Genomic DNA, 22,625 nt, shown 5'->3' with positions numbered 1-22,625 from the left:
TGGCTTAGCCACCTCCAACTAACATTGCCTCTCCCTCTTGGCCATCAAATTCTCATTACTCCAGAATCATCCATGAGGGCAAGGACAACCCCAGGCTGCATCTCCACAAAAGCAACAACTTGCATTTATATAGCGCCTTTAACAGAGCAAAACATCCCAAGGCGATTCACAGGAGCGTTACCAAACAAAATTTGACACTGAGCCGCATAAGGAGACATTAGGACAAGTGACCAAAAGCTTGGTCAAGAGGCAGGTTTTAAGGAGGAAAGAGAGGTGGAGAGACGGAGAAGTTTAGGGAGAGAATTCCAGATCTAGGCAGCTGAAGGCATGGCCACCAATGGTGGAGTAATAAAAATTGGGGACGCGCAAGAGGCCAGAATTGGAGAAGCGCAGTGATCTTGGAGGGTTTTAGGGCTGGAGGAGCTAACAGAGATAGGGAAGGGAGAGGCCATGGAGGGATTTGAAAACAAGGATGAGAATTTTAAAATTGAGGCGTTGCCGTACTAGTAGCCAATGTAGGTCAGTAAGCACAGGGGTGATGGGTGAATGGGACTTGGTGCGAGTTATGATAATGGGCAGCAGAGTTTTGAATGAGCTCAAGTTTATGGAGGGTACAAGGTGGGAAGACGGCCAGGAGAGCATTGGAATAGTCGAATCCAGAGGTAACAAAGGCACGGATGAGGGTTTCAGCAACAGATGAACTGAAGCAGGGGCTGAGATGGGCGTTGTTATGGAGGTGGAAGTAGGCGGTCTTGATGATGGATCTGGGGTCGAAAGCTCCTCTCGGGGTCAAACAGGATGCCAAGGTTCAGCCTCAGATAGTAGCCAGGGATGCGATGGAGTCCGTGGCTAGGGAACAGAGTTTGTGGCGGGGACCAAAGACAATGGCTTCAGTCTTCCCAATATTTAATTGGAGGAAATTTCTACTCATCCAAGCAGCGTGACAAATCAGAGGCAGTGGAGGCACCACAAATTTTCTTCTTTGACCTCCTTCTCCAGCAACTTCCAACATCACCCGTGTTACCAGGTATAAGAAGCCTATGGATTTGTCCAACTTCATCTATACATTCGTTATTTCTCTTTGTGTACTGAGCTTGTGGGCATTGTACTTATTTTCCCGCAGTGTGCATCACGCGGATAGTAGTAAGGAGGATGGTGCATGTAACAGTTGATGTGCTCACAGAAAGATTATTCAAATTAAACATCTGCACCTAATTAGCAAACAAAGAGTTAACAAACACAGGCAATTATCTGATCTAGGGATTAAAATGACAGTGAAGCAGAAGCAGTTGATAACTCTCATGATAGATTATTGTACAGCCTTGGTCAACTCTTGGTAAAATCAGTCATTTTATATGTTTTGCTTCCTACTTTATTGTTTGTGATTGGAAACCAGCCGTCAGTCATTAATTAACACAGTTGATTGGGATATTCTAGGTTTCATCATTATTGGCAATTTTGCTATTATATAAATGCTACTAACGGCAACTTTGCCAACATATTTTACTGTACTCTAAAAAGTGATCTGCTGTATATGATGCACTTGGAGATGGTTCTGAGAAATGCAATATAAATACAAGTATTTCTTTAATTAAAGGTATTGGGCCAGTTTCTGTTGGGAATTCAGCTCCCTAGACGGTGACTACACCCTACTGGTGAAGCCACCCTACTGCCAGGTTTCTACACGTCGTAAAACTCCATAATTTCAGTTTAATAAAAGCTGAACTGTGTGTCGGGGTAGGGCAGGGGGGAGGAATGAAAAGAGTGTCAATAAAAACAAGCAGATGACAGGAAGTATCTTGTATCACTAGGCTCTATTGGGGCATAAATTGCTCACCCGCCGACTCCGTTCATCAGTGGTGTCCTCTCTAACCGCCAGTGAAGACAGGGAGCAAGTTCGCGAATGCACACTAAAACCAGGAAATCGCGAACTTGCTCCCATTGGTTTGTCGGTGGTTTGACAGGTCCGAATTAAAGGGTCACCTACGCTACAATCAATCAAACCATTAAACTTTCGTAAACTTACCCATCTGCCAGCTGCAGCAAAGACACTTACGCCACCAAAAGGTACACTGGAAAAAAACAGCCCGACACTACTTTTTAAAAGCACAATGACTGCGAGACAACAAAAAAAAAATTTAAAATGTGGAATGTCATATTACTCTTATTTTAATATTTTTTGATTACAAATTTATTAAAGTTTTTTTTACTTTTAACTTCTGTAAGTTTCATTACATTAAATTATTTGCTTGGCTTTTTATAAGATATGTTAAATTTTTATTTAAACTAACATACAGAAGTTAACTGTGAAGGAATGAATTCTAGTTGCCTGCTTGACTTCTCTTCTTGACAGATTCTGTGGGTGTGGCTTCCATTCCGTTCCCACAGTCTGTATCGGTTCCGAATGAACCGTGCTGAAATCACAGTGCTGAACTTAAAAAAATTGAAAAGAGACCATGAGGTAAGCTTTGTCGTAGAGTTTGTCCGCAGGATGTGCGGACAGCCTTGCCATTATATTTTGGTGGAGTAATTTAATGGGTTAATATTGAAAATTATTAGGGATATGGCTAGAGTTTTCTGCCACAGCACTTCTATTTTAAAAAAAATGAAGTTACCCATTTATAACAGGCAATTCCATATGTAAAACTGTTGCCCCTCACAACATAGTTTTAGGCTTCCTGCCACTAGATGGTGATGTGGTGCCTCTTGCTCCCATCAACAACTGCTGAACAAAACCTGTAGATCTGCCAGAAATCGCCCACAAGTTTCTGAATTTCTTTTCAAAATAATTTGAACTTTTTTTCTATTTTCTACTTAAAGTTTGTCCTCCAGCCCCACTAATATAAATTTTATTCAAGCCCACTGATTCATGGCTCCGTTTGACCTGCACCCTAGCTGTAGTAAATCAAGATATGGCTGCTACAACTGCGTTGCTGGTTTATGGCTTGTCGTCATTTTAAAATCAAGATTTTTCTACCATTCTTTTAACCCTGTTGGTTTGCGCCTCCATTGGGGTCGGGCCTGGGCCTGTGCCCTAGCAGTAAACATTCTGATGTTGTGCAGCCACCCTTTTGGTTTATTGTTCACTGTTCTTTCTCCAGCCCTGTTCAAATTTGTAGGCCATCCCACTGCACTACTGTAATACAGGGCCAGAAAAAACCTTGATTAATGTCTGACTGCCCCACTGGTTTATGGGGTTTACCGATGTTTAAAAGAGAGTTTGGAGCTTTTCCAAGAAGCATTCAACAGCCATCATTTTAAATATTACATTTTGTTGTTTTCCCTCGGTTTTCGTCCTACCCTCCAGCCCTTGTCCAGCTTCGTCTGGTCACAGTATGTCAAGCCCAGCTCCTCAGATTTTCTCAGCCCCTCCAATTTTCCATATAGCGTGCATTTCCAGTTAGTGCCACACTTGCTTCACGTTAACACTTTTCTTATAACACACCTATTTTTATAAAACTGTATATCTTATAGTACACCGTGAGAAACAGCACAGCGATCTGATAGAGTACATAGATATAATTAATTAATATATGTTGCACATTCCAAACAGAGAGAGAGGAACAACCTATCTTAAATAACTTCTCATTGCTGTGGCTGAAGATTTTAATTTAAAATCCTCTCCGCATTTATGTGACATGCCTGTTTTTTTCCTCCCAGCCAGTTGGGATACACCTGGACCTTACTGACTATTATCCTTAATAAATCAGCCGAGATTGATCAGGCCCTATATGTTGGATTACGGTCATGAATCTGCATCCTTCTCTTCAATGTTGCAGTACACTGTGTGTGCTACACCAATGAGAATCAAGTTGCAGTTCGTAGAAGTGTCTCTATAATTACTTGCAACATCAACAGACACTAATGCTATCTTTATTTGCAAAAATGCGTCCTGATGCAGTTTTGAGAAACTAGCTGCCATTGCTGTTGAAACTGCCCCATTTTGTATTGCAGTACTGTTTCCAGTGAACAGTTACATTTGCTGGAGCCAGAATCTCCCCTTATGGCTAGGGAAGGTCTGTACGGCCCAGTGATAATGAAACTATTTCAATGGACTGTACACCACAGGCAAGACCACTTCAGCCGCACAGTTTGTTGGTGACTTAAAAACATGGCCACCTTTACTGGCAACACACTTTATACGTATTTTGTTGTCACATGTGGCAGTAGTCAGAGCTGCCAGCTGCTTATGTAAATGTGCTGCAGAACATCTTTTAATGCCATTGTTTATTACTAAAGGAGTGAAATAAAAAAACAAGGTGATCAAAACTGAAAGTGGAAAAATATTCTGGCCTTGAATTTCCTTGCAGACTACTCCTGGCATGAAGTGGCTGAGAGCGCAGCAGAAGGGACCAGAAAATCAGATGGGACCAGGAACACTGGTGGCAGGGGAGGGGTTTTAAATTAGTTAACCCCAGAAAATGGGTGCTAGGATCGCAGTGCACAATTAACCTGAGTCTAGTCATTGTGATGCAGGCAGCACGTAACATTTGTTCTGTCCGGTGATTTCAATGACTGCTGCGTGCATCCAGCACTACCTGTGCTTTTAAGAGGCTGCTCACCTGCAGGGGGCCCTGATATTGGGAGTGGTTGGCACCACTTAAAGGCAGCCTGCACCTCTTAAAGGGGAGGTGCACTATGGCTACAGGAAGTGGTGGGAGTCGATTGTGACGTGAATCTGTGCTGCAATATAGTGAAGCAGGGTGATGATGGGAACGCTGGAATTTTCAACGAGCAACAACTTGGTTGCTCAAAGTTTACAGGACTCTTATATTTTCAAAATATAAGATACGGGTCTGAATGGAGATCAGAAATTGCACAAGCAAAACACAGATGCAGGTCTCATTCTTATGTTTAAAAACTGTTGTTTTTTTAAAATATTGAATTGACTGCTCAAAACTACATCCCACATCCTCCAATCTGCACACCAGACCTCACCAATCTGCCAATGTGAGTTTGTACCGGGCCTATGAGAGAGCGTGCACCAAGGTTCTCTGATGATGCACTAGAGGCCTTGGTGCCAGAGGTGGATAGAAGGAGGGGCATCCTATATCCACAGAGGGGCAAGTGGCCCTCCAGACATATGCTCCTGAGGCTGTGGGGGATGAGGGTAATGCCAAGAGTATAGCACCACAAACATGGATGCAGTGCAGGAAGAAGTTCAATGATTTGACACAATTGGTCAAGCTGAGTGTGTTCAAGTGCCAAGTGGCATCTCCTATCAACTGCACCAGTAGCCTCATCCACTGCTCCACGCACTGCACCTCCCATCACCCACCTACCAACAAACTCTTTATAATCAATACTCTTCCAATCAGATGCTTCCTCTCACCCTCACACATTACCACTGTTGCAAGCCGCACACCCACAACTCACAGGTTACACACACTGGCAGCTATTCAACCATGACAGTCATATCACCCGAACATCTTGCAGGACGCATGTCCTGCTTTCTTGCAGGAGAAGGTAGCGCATAACAGGAGGCAGCAAGTGGCAGTGGCTCCATGGAACCTGAGCATGCTGTTCTCTCTCAGGATGACAGCATTCCCATTCCACCCCTGCCACTCCACCAGTGTCCTTGCTGTTGCCTATCAGCTAGCCAGCTCACTCCCTGTAGAGTATTGAAACATTATTATAGGAACAGGAGTAGGCCATTTAGCCCCTCGAGCCTGTTCCGCCATTCAATGAGATCATGGCTGATCTGTGACCTAACTCCATATACTTGCCTTAGCCCCATATCCCTTAATATCTTTGGTTAACAACAATCTATCAATCTCAGATTTAAAATTAACAAATCGAGCTAGCATCAACTGCTGTTTGCGCAAGAGAGTTCCAAACTTCTACCACCCTTTGCGTGTAGAAGTGTTTCCTAACTCCACCCCTAAAACTCCTGCCTCTAATTTTTAGACTATGTCCCCTAGTCCTAGTATTCAAGTATAGGAGACCACCAAAAACAGGTACAAATGCATCTGCAGCCAAAAGCAATAATCCAGCAACTAACCTGTAACTCCGGCATGATCCCTTTAAATAGCGCTGCTGGTGGGGGGATCCTCCATGCCATTTAAGACCTGTTCAGCTGTGTGAGGTTAAGACAGTGTGTTGGCTGGAGCGTGGAGTTCCAAAATAGCAGCGGTCCCTTTAAATCAGTATTGCACACTGACTTACGTCATAATCTCCCCACTCTACATGCTGCCGGCATTCATCAGATGTGCACGTGCAAACGTCTTTACCAAGATGGCGTCCTGCACATGTCACACCGAAAGTGTGCGCGCACATCTCAGACGCCATTTCAGGGCTTAGGTGTCCGTGTAGTGCCTACAGAACAGGTGCTACGTGGCCCAATTTACCCCCAACGTTTCCACTTGTGGGGAGTCCAAAACTAGGGGGTCATAAATACGCAGCCTGATTTAGCCACCTGGGCCTCCGCCCTGAAGAGGCATCATGGGGAATTTCCACTAGGGGCTGGAGTGGGCAGTAGTTCTGTGCATTCCACAGAAAATCATAGAATGGTATTCCATTCAGCCCATCTTGCCTGTGCTGGCTCTTTGCAAGAGCTATCCAATTAGTCCCAATTCCCCTTCAAATTTTTCCCTTTCAAGTATTTATCCAATTCCCTTTTGAAAGTTATTATTGAATCTGTTTCCACCACCCTTCCAGTCAGTGCATTCCTGATCATAACTCGCTACGTTAAAAAAATTCTCCTCATCTCCCCTCTGGTTCTTTTGCCAATTACCTTAAATTTGTGTCCTCTGGTTACTGACCCTTCTGTCACTAGAATCAGTTTTGCCTAATTTACATTAACAAAACCCTTCATGATTTTGAACACCTCTATTAAATCTCCCCTTATCCTTCTCTGTTCTAAGGAGAACAAACCCAGCTTCTCTACTCTCTCCACATAACTGAAGTCCTGCATTCCTGGTACCATTCTAGTAAATCTCTTCTGCACCCTCTCCAAGGCCTTGACATTCTTCCTAAAGTGTGGTGCCCAGAATTGAACACGATACTCCAGCTGGGGCCTAACTAGTGTTTAATAAAGGTTTAGCACAACTGCCTTGCTTTTGTACTCTATGCCTCTCCTAATTCTTCCTACCAAAATGCATCACATCACACTTCTCTTCGTTAAATTGCATCTGCCATGTGTCTGCCCATTTCACCAGTTTCTCTATGTCCTACTATCCTCCTCAATGTTTACTACATTTCCAAGATTCGTGTTATCTGCAAACTTTGAAATTATACCCTCTATACCCAAGTCTATGTCATTAATAAATATCAAAAAGAGCAGTGGTCCGAATACAGACCCTGGGGAACACTAATGTATACTTCCCTCCCGTCTGAAAAACAACCAACCATTCACTGCTACTCTCTACTTGCTGTCTCTTAAAACAATTTTGTATTCACACCGCCACTGCCCCTTTAATCCCATGGGCTTCATGACGTCAGGAACAAAATGGGAACAGCTGGATATATCAGTCACCGGAATTCCCACAGCTCCCACCACCTGAGCACCCAGGTATCTGGAGACCGGAAAGATGCAAGCATCCAGATCCACGGAGAAGTGCAAATGGGACCTATTGGAATCCCCAAGCCTGGAACATCCCAGAAGATTGCAGACAGCATCAAATGGTGGACTGTACAACTATGTAGCCTTAACAGCCAGAACTAATTCCATTTAGCATCACTGGCACTTTTAGCAGGGGTCACTGAATAGCTATTAAGAGAAACAGTGGAAGGGAGACTTTGCAGAGGTGACAAACACTGCTGGTGTAGAATTTATTGAATGGTTATCTCTTACTGATGGAAGCCTTATGGACTGTTCCTAGATCACAAACAATTATGCAGTTTAGTATTTGTTCATTTAATTATCATAATATTTGATCAGTTATTTTGGCCTGCACATTGTTGTTTTCAGCCTTTCAAATGAGAACATAATAGGAAGAGTAGTAGGCCATACGACCCCTTGAGTCTGCTCCATCATTCACTCAGATCATCGACCTCAACTCCACTTTCACGCCTGATCCCCATATCCCTTGATTCCCCGAGAGTCGAAAAATCTATCCATCTCGGCCTTCAATATATTAAATGACTCAGCATCCATAGCCCTCTAGGGTAGAGAATTCCAAAGGATTCACAATCCTCTGAGTGAAGAAATTCCTCCTCATCTCAGTCTTGAATGGCCGACCCCATATCCTGCGATTATGCCCCCTAGTTCGAGACTCTCTAGCCAGCCGAAACAATCTCTCAGCATCTACCCTGTCCAGCCCCCTCAGAATCTTGTATGTTTCAATGAGATCACCTCTCATTCTTCTGAACTCGAAAGTATAGGCCCATTCTACTCAACCTCTCCATCGGACAATCCTCTCATCCCAGGAATTAATCTAGTGAACCTTTCCTGCACCGCTTCTAAGGGCAAGTATATCCTTCCTTAGATAAGGAGACCAAAACTGTACGCAGTACTCCAGGTGAGGTCTCAACAATGCCCTGTACAACTATGGTAAGACTTCCTTACTTACTCTTGTACTTCAACCCCCTTGCAATAAAGGTCAACATGCCATTTGCCTTCCTCACTGCTTGCTGTACCTTCATGCTAACTTTGTGTCTCTTGTACGAGGACACCCAAGTCTCTCTGAACACCAACATTTAATAGTTTCTCACATTTAAAAAATATTCTGTTTTTCTATTCTTCCTACCAAAGTGAATAACCTCACATTTCCCCACATTATATTCCATCTGCCACCTCCTTGCCCACTCACTTAACCTGTCTATATCCCTTTGCAGGCTCTTTGTGTCCACCTCACAGCTTACTTTCCCACCTAGCTTTATATTGTCAGCAAACTTGGATACATTACACTCGGAAATTTGACAGAAGATTTAGTGGGAAACCCATGTCAATTCTGTTAAGCTATTATTTCAGGTGAGCAGAGTTAGTTGGCCAGGCCTACTCAGCATGAAAGTGAGCAAAAGGTTTCGGATCATAAAGGGAGGCAGCCCACTTACAGAACTTGTCAGGACATTTGCACAAGAAAGGTTTGGGCTTTTGCCAATGTACTTTACCAGTTCTTGCCAATTTTTCTCTCCCTAATTCAGGAAAGCAAAGATCAATTGTAATATTTCTTTCTACGCCCCAGTTGTTCTCTATCCAAGTCTGGTTTAGACATGTGGTTTTTTTTGGCTTTAAAATCTAATCTTCCTGGCAGAGGGTATATATTCTCCAATAAAAAGCATGCATCTTTAAAGATTCTTCTTTGTAATTCTTACCCTTCCTCTTACAGATACTTTCCAGGCTACATGCCTCTGTAAAGGATGAGTAAATGGCCTGCTCCCAAACTTCTCCAGGCCCATGGGGCAGCACGCCTAGCGAGGATATCCTCTGGTTTTCTTTACTCCTACAGGGAAGGTCCCCACACAGTTACTTGACACCTCCTAGCACAGCACGGAGGGTGGGGACAGAAGTCAGACCTGCATCATCTCACTGCAAGATACCGTGTGATGGTGCTTCAAAGTGCAGTGTTCCAACATGCCTACATTTTTATTTTAAATCTGACAAGTCTTTCATTTCTTCCCTTTTCATTTACTCATTTATTTTGGTGGTTGTCTTTCATCTCCCAGCTTTCTCCATAATCTGTTGCTGCAGGCCTTGGTTTAGCTCACCACCACAGAAGCACACACTACAATTATCATACCACTGGACCAGTTGATGCTACTGCACTATTTCAAAAATGTCAAATTTTCTCTAAACTTTCTCTAGTTCAAAATGTCTGAACCACCACTAATTCATCAAATGTTATTTGAACTTATCTACACAATAGGTAAGTTCTTGTGCCAATTTTTAAATTAATATGCACCTTATCTGTACAATTACAGATGCCGGATACAGACAGGATACATTGAGAGAATCCTTTGAAGTCTCACTAAAATTTAGCTGATACTGTAAATTAGCATTGCTGATATGCTTGCATTTCCATAATTCAGTCATATGCAATGCTGCATGAGATTTTAAACTGACCTTAAAATTAATTTACAAAATTTTAAATAAACTTTAAAAATAATGTACCCTGAGTGCCTTGAGCTAGTACTCCAATATTGGACCCAGAAAAGAAGCATGAATACGTGTGAAGCTTACGAGGGAATTTAGGCAGGGTATACAATTTTTGAAATTGAACTGCCTGTTCCCGCTTCTCAATAAAAAATTAACCAGACAACCAACCAATCTACCAGGCCAAGACTAGATTTTCTAACCAGTTTGTTAAGTTGCTATTGCACTGTACAAAATATTAATGATTGGGAGGTACAGTGGGGAATGGTCAATTCTGGATAGGCTGGACTGAAGGCACTCTGTATTCTGCAAACACACTCAAATTAAAACATTTTTTTTTAAATCAATAATATATGCATTTTAAAATGGAGAAAAATATTTATATATTGTATAATATTAATGCAACAAAAGACTGCCCAATACTAGAAATATGTACTTGAAAGCATTGAGAACAAGGGTTATATTGCTAACTCATGGAGTATGGGGATACAGGCTTGGTGCTATGACATGGTGGAAATAAAGTGGTCTAAGCAGATCCTGCATCTGGACCTAAATCTTGAGATGAGCTGAAGAGCCCCTTTTCATTCTTAAATTTGTGTGTTTTTGTGACCTGATTTGGACCACAGTTACGGAATCACACTCCTTCAAATACTTTAAAGTGAAGCACATTGCATTCACTTAGACTGACATAATCTTCTAGTTTATAAAGTAGTTTACAATGGGAATTCTCACCATAAAACATACAGGTCGGGATTCTCCAGCTACTCAACTGGGGTAAATCTCTGGCAGGGCAAGATTTCTGCTCACCATTGGAGAGCCATCAAATTTCTGGTCCTCGGTCATTTATATTCTGAATGCCACTCCCCCCCACCCCTCTGCTGGGGAGTACTATCAAAATCGGGGTAGAAAATTCCAAAGGGCAGCCTCCAAGCTGCCAGGAAAATGAAATGGTAAAGATAAAAAAAGTAACCATCGTTTTCAGTCTGTGCAAAGCCATGTTGTGAGCACTTGCATAGGCATGAGCTACCAAAAAAAAGTTTGTGGCCCCCTTCACTGACTTGCGAACACTGGACATTCATCTGGGCCTAACAGGAGGCACTTGTGTCCACCATTCCAGTGACGCAAACGCCAGGAAACATGTCAGAGGACACATTTCCTTCATTTGGGCAGTGCTTGCCTCTTCCCTATTTTTTGCTGGTTAGATCCAAATTAGCACAGGGGTACCATAGTGGTTATGTTACTGGACTAGTAATCCAGAGGCTTGGTCTAATAATCCAGAAACATGAGTTCAAGTCCCGCCACGGCAGCTGAGGAATTTAAATTCAGTTAATTAAATACAAATTTGGAATAAAAAGCTAGCATCAGTAACAGTGATCATGAAACTACCAGATTGTTGTAAAAACCCATCTGGTTCACTAATGTCCTTTAGGGAAGGAAACCTGCCGTCCTTACCAGGTCTGGCCTATATGTGACTCCAGACCCACAGCAATGTGGTTGATTCTTAACTGCCCTCTGAAATGGCCGAGCAAGCCACTCAGTTGTGCAATCCCGCTACAAAAAGACGTAATAAGAATAAAATTGGACGGACCACCCGGCATCAGACACAACCAAGCCCAATCGACACTGCAAAGTCCTCCTCACCAACATCTGGGGACATGTGCCAAAATTGGGAGACCTATCCCACAGACTTGTCAAGCAACAGCCGCACTCACAGAATCATACCTTTCAGCCAATGTCCCAGACTCCTCCACCGCTATCCCTGGGTATGTCCTGTCCAGGTCAGACCCACCAGAGGTGGTGGCACAGTGATATACAATCAGGAGGGAATGGCACTGGGAGTCCTCAACATTGACTCTGGACCCCACGAAGTCTTATGACATCAGATCAAACATGAGCAAGGAAACCTCCTGCTGATTACTACCTACCGCCCTAACCTCAGCTGATGAATCAGTCCTCCTCCATGTTGAACACCACTTGGAGGAAGCACTGAGGCGTAGCAAGGGCACAGAATGTACTCTGGGTGGGGGACTTCAATGTCCATCACCAAGAGTGGCTCGGCAGCACCACTACTGACCGAGCTGGCCGAGTCCTGAAGGACATAGCTGCCAGACTGGGCCTGCGGCAGGTGGTGAGCGAACCAACACGAGGGAAAAACTTGTCCTCACCAATCCACCTGTTGCAGATGCATCTGTCCATGACAGTATTGGTAGAAGTGACCACTGCACAGCGGAGACCAAGTCCCATCTTTACATTGAAGACACTGTCCATCATGTTGCGTGGCACTACCACTGTGCTAAATGGGATAGATTCAGAATAGATCTAGCAGCTCAAAACTGGACAGCCACGAGGCTCTGTGGGCCAGCAGCAGCAGAATTGTATTCCACCACAATCTGTAACCTCATGGCCCACATATCCCTCACTCTACCATTACCATCAAGCCAGGGGATCAACCCTGGTTCAATGAGGAGTGTAGAAGAGCATGCCAGGAGCAGCACCAGGCGAACCTAAAAATGAGTTGCCAACCTGGTGAAGCTACAACACAGGACTACATGCATGCTAAACAGCGGAAGCAACAAGCTATGGACAGAGCTAAATGATCCCACAGCCAACAGATCAGATCAACGCTCTGCAGTCCTGCCACATCCAGTCGTGAATGGTGGTGGACAATTAAACAACTAACGGGAGGAGGAGGTTCCATGAACATTGCCATCCTCAATGATGGCAGAGCCCAACTCGGGAGCGCAAAAGACAAGGCTGAAGCATTTGCAACCACCTTCAGCCAGGAGTGCCGAGTGGATGATCCATCTCGGCCTCCTCCCGATATCCCCACCATCACGGAAGCCAGTCTTCAGCCAATTCGATTCACTCCACGTGATATCAAGAAACGGCTGAGTGCACTGGATACAGCAAAGGCTATGGGCCCCGACAACATCCCAGCTGTAGTGCTGAAGACTTGTGCTCCAGAACTAGCTGCGCCTCTAGCCAAGCTGTTCCAGTACAGCTACAACACTGGCATCCACCCGACAATGTGGAAAATTGCCCCGGTATGTCATGTCCATAAAAATCAGGACAAATCCAATCCGGCCAACTACCGCCTCATCAGTCAAAACCATGGTCCTGCGTGCAATTATCCAGATTTGTCATAACCATTGGTTTAAGCAACAAAAAGTACATTTTAATTCAGAAGCTGCAAGACACCAAGGCAAGGTTCAATAATATATTTGAGCTTTTGCTGGATTATTCCTTTGATATAAATAGATTTTATGTGGCAGTTCAAAACCGATCGCAATAACATAGGTCAGTAGAATGGATTCTGTGTCTTTAATGACCTGACAACGTACCGTTGTTACAGAGAACCTCTAGTCACGGCAATATGTAGAGATTATTTACTTTCTTGGCCTAAATAGAAGTGGTACACAGGAATGTTTTTGTGCATATATGTGAAACTGATTTAGGATTTCACCTGACTCATTAGCATGTGTGTCAGCTCAATCTGTAGCTACTTGGTCCAATATAATTTCACCCTTTCTTTTAAAAGACTTACCAACCTTTTCCTTATTTGATGATTGAAATTTTTCATGTGTTGTGTGTTCAATTCTCTTGTCTAGACACATTAACAAGAAGCATATTATTTTTACACAAATGATAAAACAGTGGATAATAATAGTTAAAATGTAAGCAGCAGAGCATCTAAGATTAGGATCTTTAAAAAGAGAAAGCCTTTCAGGCTAGAAATACAAGGTGGTAAATATTTTAATTCAAAGATGCTTACTCAACATAACGTGACACCAACCATGGCCTGTAATTCTAACCAGATGTAGTATCTTTATTAACAACTTGCTACCAAAGTAGCAGTTCAGTGAAAAATGTGTTATTTATTATATTGATTCCTGTGCAGTAATAAAAAATAATTGAGTGTTTTAGTGATACACAAGTAAGATCTTTGGAAGAAAAAAAATGATTAAAATGGCTTCCAGATAATGCTCTGTGCCAGCTGGAATAGATACAAGGCATGCTAGGTTTTTCTTGCAGCAAAGCACACTGCAACTGATCTAAGCAGCAAAAGTCAAGAGGCAGAACAGGTTACAAGAGCAATATTGTGTCTTCTTTAAGGAAGCTACATGATGAGTTTAGGACACCGAATAGCTGAAGTGTATATTAATGTATACACTATAGCTATTATGATCAACAGTTAGATGCAATTCAATTCAGGCCTCATTTCACTTATGATGTGGAGATGCCGGTGATGGACTGGGGTTGACAATTGTAAACAATTTTACAACACCAAGTTATAGTCCAGCAATTTTATTTTAAATTCACAAGCTTTCGGAGATTTTCTCCTTCCTCAGGCAAATGTTTCAGGATCTCCTTGAAGCCTACGCATTTATACATATTGAATAATACATGGTGTTTACAGACTGCCCCTGCAACTGCCCGTTGCCAAGGCAATCACCGTGTTCAGACAGAGAGGTGTCATCTGCAGAACCCCCGAATACACATTCAACAAAAAAACAAACAGGGAAAAAAAACACAGAGAGAGGCAGAAACATCCGGAAGGCAGAGAGAGCCAGCAAATGACCCATTATATTAAAAACAGATAACATTTGTTCGCTGGTGGGGTAACGTGTAGCGTGACATGAACCCAAGATCCCGGTTGAGGCCGTCCTCATGGGTGCGGAACTTGGCTATCAATTTCTGCTCGACGATTTTGCGTTGTCGTGTGTCTCGAAGGCCGCCTTGGAGTATGACAGAGCACAGATGTTCACATAACTAAGAAGCAAATACTCAAAACCCAGAGAATCCAAACAGCTCCATCTGAGTATCTTCAAATGTGTTTTCACACGGACACCAAATGGGGAAATAAATATTCATTAGCATGGAAATCAGCTAAGTTAACAAACCCCCCTTGCAATGATACAATATTCCCTATACCGTACTGACAGAAAACTCATCACTCTGCAGTTGCTCTAAAATGCTCTACAGCCTTTGAACTAGGTAATGCTGTTCTCAGGAGAAAGTTCAGCTTAAAGACCATTCAAGCTGCAAGGTCACAACCAGACAACTTGACATTCCACTCATTAAAGTGCTCCCTAAAGTCATACTTCCACTGTAAATCAGTCAATTTAAAGAGTTACTTTCCTTTTGAATATATAGACGAATGGCTCAGTCCAATGTTGCACACATAGGGCTCAACTTTAAGAAGACGGTAGGGGGGCTGCTGACAGGAGCTGCAAATCCGAGGTTGGGGGGGGGGGGGGGGGAAGAGAAAAAAGAGAGAGACCTCGTCGGCCGTTGCGAGAGAGAGTTGTGGGGGGGGGCGGGGAAGACAAAGATCGGAAGGGGGGGTGTGCAGAAGACATCAGACGTCGGAAGGGGGCGTGTGTACAGAAGACAGAAGACTTCAGACATCGTCGGGGGTGGGAGGAGAAGACATCAGAGGGGGGGGGGGGGGGGGGAGAGGAGTTGTGTGCAAAGGACATCGGAGCAGGGGGGTGCAGGTGACATCGTTTGCAAGGTATGCTTTTTTTTTAACAATAGGAAATGTAATTTAATTTAATTTATTTTTCATCGATCCGGCTAGTTTCACCAGGCGTGAATCGGAAGCCGTGGGAAAGCCGCCCAGGCAAGTTCAAAGTCTTTATTTTTGGCACATTGTCCACTTAAAAAAAGTACCTTACATTTGCTTGTTTAAGTATCATCCTGCGGGCTTTAATTGCCGGCAGGACTTCCGGGTTCGGTAAGATGACACTGGGTAGTACGTGTTGTTCAGTGGGTTGGAGCCGGAAATCTTGCCCGCTCAGGATTTCTCCGATTTTCTTAGCCCCCCCACACCGGGACTTGGCTTTCAAAATTGAGCTCCGTCATGTTGTGTGCCATCTTCCAGATTTCCCTCCAGCCATCTCGACAGATCATAATTTACTTTCCCATACCTTCGAGTTCCCTCCCCAAACAACTCAACATTTTCTTTAAACTAAAAGGAATGCCTTTAACAAACTAGTTCACATCAGTTTTCTCTTTGTAGTGTCAACTATGCCCCATCCATTCTTGTACTGATAACCAAAATACTTCTGCTATTCAGACAATGCCAGGTTATTCCCAATTTTCCTGACTGCAGAACCTTCTAAGTTCCTTTCGCCGCCCCCAGGATGTAATCCAGCAAAACTCTAGAATATCAACTTTTATAATCTACATTATTCATCTGTGGTCAGCTTTCCATGGTCCCAGCAAGTTAAGAAGCAAATATTCCACAAATTGGAAATGTATCTCTATCCACACTTATAACCTTCAATCCCATTTCTATCCATCCTACAACTTAGTGATACTATACATCACAGTCACTATGCTAACTTTTATTAGCATTTGCAACATGATTGCCTAATACAAGACTACCCTCTACCAGTTTATCCTTTTCTCTTTTTGTAATTAAAAAAAGTCATTATACAATTCTTCCATTAAGCAGCAATATTCTATATCCAAGGGACCACTGATGCTGCATTATTTTTCAAAGTAGTGGCCTGGTTCCTTATGAATTTTGGATATTTCTTTCCTGCAGAATTGGAAATTATGAGCTTCCATCTTTTGGTGATTTAGTACCAATGTGTGATAAGATAAAATATGCTCCATATATTCATGTCCCTAATTTTTCCCATTTTCTGTACCAAAAGTGAAATGAGACTTTGGAAAATATGCACATCTTCATTCCTTTTTGGGTGCATTACGCTTCACAAATTTTAACTCCTCAAATAATTGTTTCCTAGCTGACTTTATTTACCCTTAAAATGAGTCCAGTTCTGGGTCCCCTACTATCAATTAACATCCAATTCCTGCTCAGTCTCAGCTTTACCTTTTCACGTTTCTTTATGTTAAAATGCAGTATACAAGTATAAGTTGTTGGGTTTAGTAAACAGTGAAAATTGATTAATCCAATTACTGCTCACAGCTTAATAGCCCACTAAATTAATGCTCAACAAATGTAGGAGGTTTAACTAACAACTTTTGGCAAAAGACTTCAGGAAGACAGGTTAGTGGAATGGGCAGATAGGTGGCAGATGCAATTTAATGTGGATAAGTGTGGGGCAATACATTTTGGGAGGAAAAACAAGGAATGGGAATATGCAATCAATAGAAAGATGCTTAAGGAAATGGATGAACAGAAAGGCCTAGGGATTCTCTAAGAGTGAGGAGAGGTTAGGAGAAATTTCTTGAGGGTTGTTGGAGCATGGAATGCTTTGCCACAGGAAGTGGTTGAGGCACAGATCATTGCATCCTTTAAAAGGATCACTGGATAAATATTTGAAGCAGAGGAAAACACAGGGCTTGGGGAGAGCAGGGCAGTAGGAATAATTTTGGATTGCTCTAGCATAGAGCTGGCACAGACACGATGGCCTGAATGGGCTCTTCCTGAGCTGCAAATTTCAATGGTTCACAAATGCAGTCTTTCTTCCAGCTCAATCACACTGAAAGGGAATGCTTGTTGAAAACACTTCAGTAACTTGGACATTACCCAAAAACAATAGGAAAAGGAAGAAACAGAGGTAGAAGTTGAAATTATACTACTCTAGGAGCTATTTTAACCACTGCATATGTACTTAGCGTGACTGCCTTGCAATAGCTAAACATGCTATTATTTTTGAGGGAGGGGGCATTTCTCAATGATCTAGGAAAAAACACATCTCTTGCTTGCTGATGAATTTCTCATGACAGCCTAACAAAAACATTTCATGGCCACACTCAAATCACCATCCTAACTGCAGGGTAAATAGCTCCTGAAGATAAAAGTGCATTGAGGCAAGTCTAAAGTACAGAGTAGAGATTTAATTTCAGATGTTAGAACTCAAATTTTGGCTTTAAAAAAAAAAAGAGTGCAATTAATGACAGAAATTTCAAAACACCAGTAATGGCAGTTCAGGCCCAACTGGATTCAAGTACAGTACGTTTAAATACATCTGAATAGCTCCATAATTACTCAATTTGGGTCCAGAATAGAGCTCAATTCTTTCCTGTGCGAGGGGAAAAGAAGGATTGGTTCTTAAGAGGGAAGATCAGATATAGTTTGCACAATAACTGAGCTGAGAGTTCCAGATGCTGTCAGTGGGTGGCAAAATTGAAAAAGTATTCCATTTCTGAACACAGACTTTCCTCTTCTCTCATTTTACTTCTCAAATTATTAAAGTCATAGGCTTTGAAATTCAAATTGTATCGACATATGTAGGATAAATTTAAATTTGTTAAAGTGCTACTACCTAAGATATTAGACAATACTTCTCATTAACAAAAAACAAATACTTCAAAATGCAGGAAGAAAGGTAGATTTAATGCGTCTCCCACTATATTCAAGACTTTTAATTATATCCAAATATTTTCCACTTATATTCAATCCTCAAAAGCCCAGAATCCGGTGTTCATCATCAGTTTATTGATTAACAGGTTTTTGTTAACTAGGAAAGTGCACACACAGGTTACTCCACAATAGCAATATAAACATTACAGGGGGAAAATTGGATAGGGGCCGTTTTTGGGCGTAGGTAGCGTCATGTGCTATTACCCCGTGCCCAATGACCCCTTCGCAGGCAGGACTCAAGTTTCAGCCCACCCGAGGCCTCCACTGCAATCAACGTTCCATTCCAGGCCTTGCACATGGAATCAATGCAATTCACACTTTCCACCACTAAGGGAGCTGGTGCCTGTTATTTGCTGAAAATAACAGTCTACTGTCTGCACAGAGTCTGAACTGAGATCAGACATCGCACACGCAAAACACAGATGCAGGTCCCATCCCTATGTTTACACATTGATGAGTTTTGTTAAAACATTGAATAAAGGTTGCACACTACTGAATCCCACATCCTCCAATCTGCCGATCTGAGTTTGTACCAGGCCTGCGAGATTGCATGCACCAAGGTTCTCTGCTGAAGCACTAGAGAGCTTGGTGCAAGAGGTGGACAAAAGGAGGGACATCCTATATCCGCAGGGGCGGTGGTGGGGTGGGTGCAGCAAGATGCCCTCCAGACGTCTCTCCAAAAGGCAGTGGGAGGCAGCGGGGGATGAAGTCAATGCCAGGCACACAGCATCATGTTCATGGATGCAGTGCAGGAAGAAGTTCAATGCTTTGACATAAGTGGTCAAGGTGAGCGAGGCCAACTGTCAAGTGGCGTCTCCCACCAACTGCACCACGCACTACACCCCCCATTACCCACATACCAACAAACACACTCTTTCCATCAGTACTTAACTCTTCCACCAGATGCTTCCTCTCACCCTTACACATTACCACTGTTTCAAGCCGCCCACCCACAACTCACAGGCCACACACACTGGCAGCTATTCAACTATGACAGGCACATCACCCAGACACATAACCCGCTTTCTTGCGGGAGAAGGTGGCGCATATCAGGAGGCAGCAAGTGGCCATGGCATTTAGCCCCTCAAGCCTGTTCCACCATTCAACGAGATCATGGTGGACCTGTGACCCAACTCCACATACCTGCCTTAGCCCCATATCCCTTCATACCCTTGGTTAACAGAAATCTATCAATCGCAGATTTAACATTCACAAGTGAACTAGCATCAACTGCTGTCTGCAGAAGAGAGTTCCAAACGTCTCCCACCCTTTGCGTGTTGAAGCATTTCCTATCTTCATTCATGCACAACCTGGCTCTAAATGTTAGGCTATGTCCCCGCGATCTTGTATTCAAATCTAGGAGACCTCCAAAAACAGTTACAAATGTCTCGGCTGCCAGAAGCAATAATCCAGCCACTAACCTGTAAATCCTGCATGGTCCCTTTAAATAGCGCTGGTCGGGGTCCTCCAGGCACTCTAAGACATGTTCAAATGGTCGGGGTTAAGACTGTGCGTGGAGTTGAGCGTTAGACACCATTTTGGGACTTATCACTTTAAATCAAGCTATAACTCAGGACTACATGCATGCTAAACAGCGGAAGCAACATGCTATAGACAGAGCGAAGCGATTCCACAACCAACGGATCAGATCAAAGCTCTGCAGTCCTGCCACATCCAGTCGTGAATGGTGGTGGACAATTAAACAACTAACGGGAGGAGGAGGCTCTGTAAACATCCCCATCCTCAATGATGGCGGAGTCCAGCACATGAGTGCATAAGACAAGGCTGAAGCGTTTGCAACCATCTTCAGCCAGAAGTGCCGAGTGGATGATCCATCTCAGCCTCCTCCCGATATCCCCACCATCACGGAAGCCAGTCTTCAGCCAATTCGATTCACTCCACGTGATATCAAGAAACGGCTGAGTGCACTGGATACAGCAAAGGCTATGGGCCCCGACAACATCCCAGCTGTAGTGCTGAAGAATTGTGCTCCAGAACTAGCGGCGCCTCTAGCCAAGCTGTTCCAGTACAGCTACAACACTGGCATCTACCCGACAATGTGGAAAATTGCCCAGGTATGTCCTGTCCATAAAAAGCAGGACAAATCCAATCCGGCCAATTACCGCCCCATCAGTCTACTCTCAATCATCAGCAAAGTGATGGAAGCAGTCGTCGACAGTGCTATCAAGCGGCACTTAATCACCAATAACCTGCTCACCGATGCTCAGTTTGGGTTCCGCCAGGACCACTCGGCTCCAGACCGCATTACAGCCTTGGTCCAAACATGGACAAAAGAGCTGAATTCCAGAGGTGAGGTGAGAGTGACTGCCCTTGACATCAAGGCAGCATTTGACCGAGTGTGGCACCAAGGAGCCCTAGTAAAATTGAAGTCAATGGGAATCAGGGGGAAAACTCTCCAGTGGCTGGAGTCATACCTAGCACAAAGGAAGATGGTAGTGGTTGTTGGAGGCCAATCATCTCAGCCCCAGGGCATTGCTGCAGGAGTTCCTCAGGGCAGTGTCCTAGGCCCAACCATCTTCAGCTGCTTCATCAATGACCTTCCCTCCATCATAAGGTCAGAAATGGGGATGTTCGCTGATGACTGCACAGTGCTCAGTTCCATTCGCAACCCCTCAGATAATGAAGCAGTCCGAGCCTGCATGCAGCAAGACCTGGACAACATCCAGGCTTGGGCTGATAAGTGGCAAGTAACATTCGTGCCAGATAAGTGCCAGGCAATGACCATCTCCAACAAGAGAGAGTCTAACCACCTCCCCTTGACATTCAACGGCATTACCATCGCCGAATCCCCCACCATCAACATCCTGGGGGTCACCATTGACCAGAAACTTAACTGGACCAGCCATATAAATACTGTGGCTACGAGAGCAGGTCAGAGGCTGGGTATTCTGTGGCGAGTGACTCACCTCCTGACTCCCCAAAGCCTTTCCACCATCTACAAGGCACAAGTCAGGAGTGTGATGGAATACTCTCCACTTGCCTGGATGAGTGCAGCTCCAACAACACTCAAGAAGCTCGACACCATCCAAGATAAAGCAGCCCCCTTGATTGGCACCCCATCCACCACCCTAAACATTCACTCCCTTCACCACCGGCGCACTGTGGCTGCAGTGTGTACCATCTACAGGATGCACTGCAGCAACTCGCCAAGGCTTCTTCGACAGCACCTCCCAAACCCGCGACCTCTACCACCTAGAAGGACAAGAGCAACAGGCGCATGGGAACAACACCACCTGCACGTTCCCCTCCAAGTCACACACCATCCCGACTTGGAAATATATCGCCGTTCCTTCATTGTCGCTGGGTCAAAATCCTGGAACTCCCTTCCTAACAGCACTGTGGGAGAACCTTCACCACACGGACTGCAGCGGTTCAAGAAGGCGGCTCACCACCACCTTCTCGAGGGCAATTAGGGATGGGCAATAAATGCCGGCCTTGCCAGCGACGCCCACATCCCGTGAACGAATAAAAAAAAAATCAGCATTGCACAGTGATTGAAGCCATTTTCTCCCTACTTTACATGATTCCAGCGTTCGTTATCTGCATCTGCACTAACTCCTATACCAAGATGGTGTCCGGCACACATGCTGGAAACGTGCGTGTGCATCCAAGACGCTCTCTTGGATGTCGGAGAGGCCGTGTAGCGCCCAAACAATGGGCGCTACACGGTCCAATTTAGTCCCTACCTTTCCTGTAGAGATTATTTTGACTAATTCTTGTACAGTTAAGAATTGATTCAAATCTAATTTGTGCACATGGCTCAATTTATCACCCAAGCACTGGGGAAAAACAGAGACCCATTTATTGATCACAGACCTTCTAATTGGAACACTAGAGAAAAGCAGGCGCTGCACATCTGGTTAGGGCACATATTTCACAGTTTCCATTGTTGGCTCACAGCTTTCTCAACATTGCAGAGCAATATGGTTGGTGATCTTTAATTTTGAGAAAGGAAAATGGAACAAACTAATTGTGCTGGTCCCAAACTTCTACCATTTAAAAACAAATAAGGTTACAGTTCATTTGCCCCAAGTCTAAGTGTTCTGTGATGCCACAGACTCTTGAACTCTACATAGGAAGCAAATCAATCTTTAGTGCCAAGGTAACACACTGATGGTCTTCTCCAGAGTCTCATAGTCTTGGACAGAATCCTTGTATTCTCCTATCTTCTCACTTCTCATGACTATTTTGCATTATTTACTAAAAAAGTATTGCACCAATATCTGTGCA

At 43.7% G+C, this 22,625-nt stretch overlaps 1 protein-coding gene across 4 annotated transcripts in view; it reads right to left on the bottom strand.

Moving 5' to 3' along the window:
* Positions 1-22,625, bottom strand: part of hs1bp3 (HCLS1 binding protein 3) — a 108,892-nt gene that overhangs the window by 37,798 nt on the left and 48,469 nt on the right. The window contains exon 5 of one of the 4 annotated variants that reach the window (XM_067984341.1): positions 14,351-14,856. The exons of the other annotated variants lie outside the window; for them this stretch is intronic. Within the exon in view, the coding sequence (XP_067840442.1) occupies positions 14,796-14,856 (61 nt within the window). The 3' untranslated portion in view covers positions 14,351-14,795. Of the gene's footprint in view, positions 1-14,350; positions 14,857-22,625 lie in introns of those variants that run through there. 4 annotated transcript variants of the gene reach the window in all.

Source organism: Heptranchias perlo, chromosome 5 (assembly GCF_035084215.1).
Source record: "Heptranchias perlo isolate sHepPer1 chromosome 5, sHepPer1.hap1, whole genome shotgun sequence".
NCBI lineage: Eukaryota > Metazoa > Chordata > Chondrichthyes > Hexanchiformes > Hexanchidae > Heptranchias > Heptranchias perlo.
The sequence above is the reverse complement of the archived record's forward strand: the minus strand, read 5'-3'. Positions and strand labels throughout refer to the sequence as shown.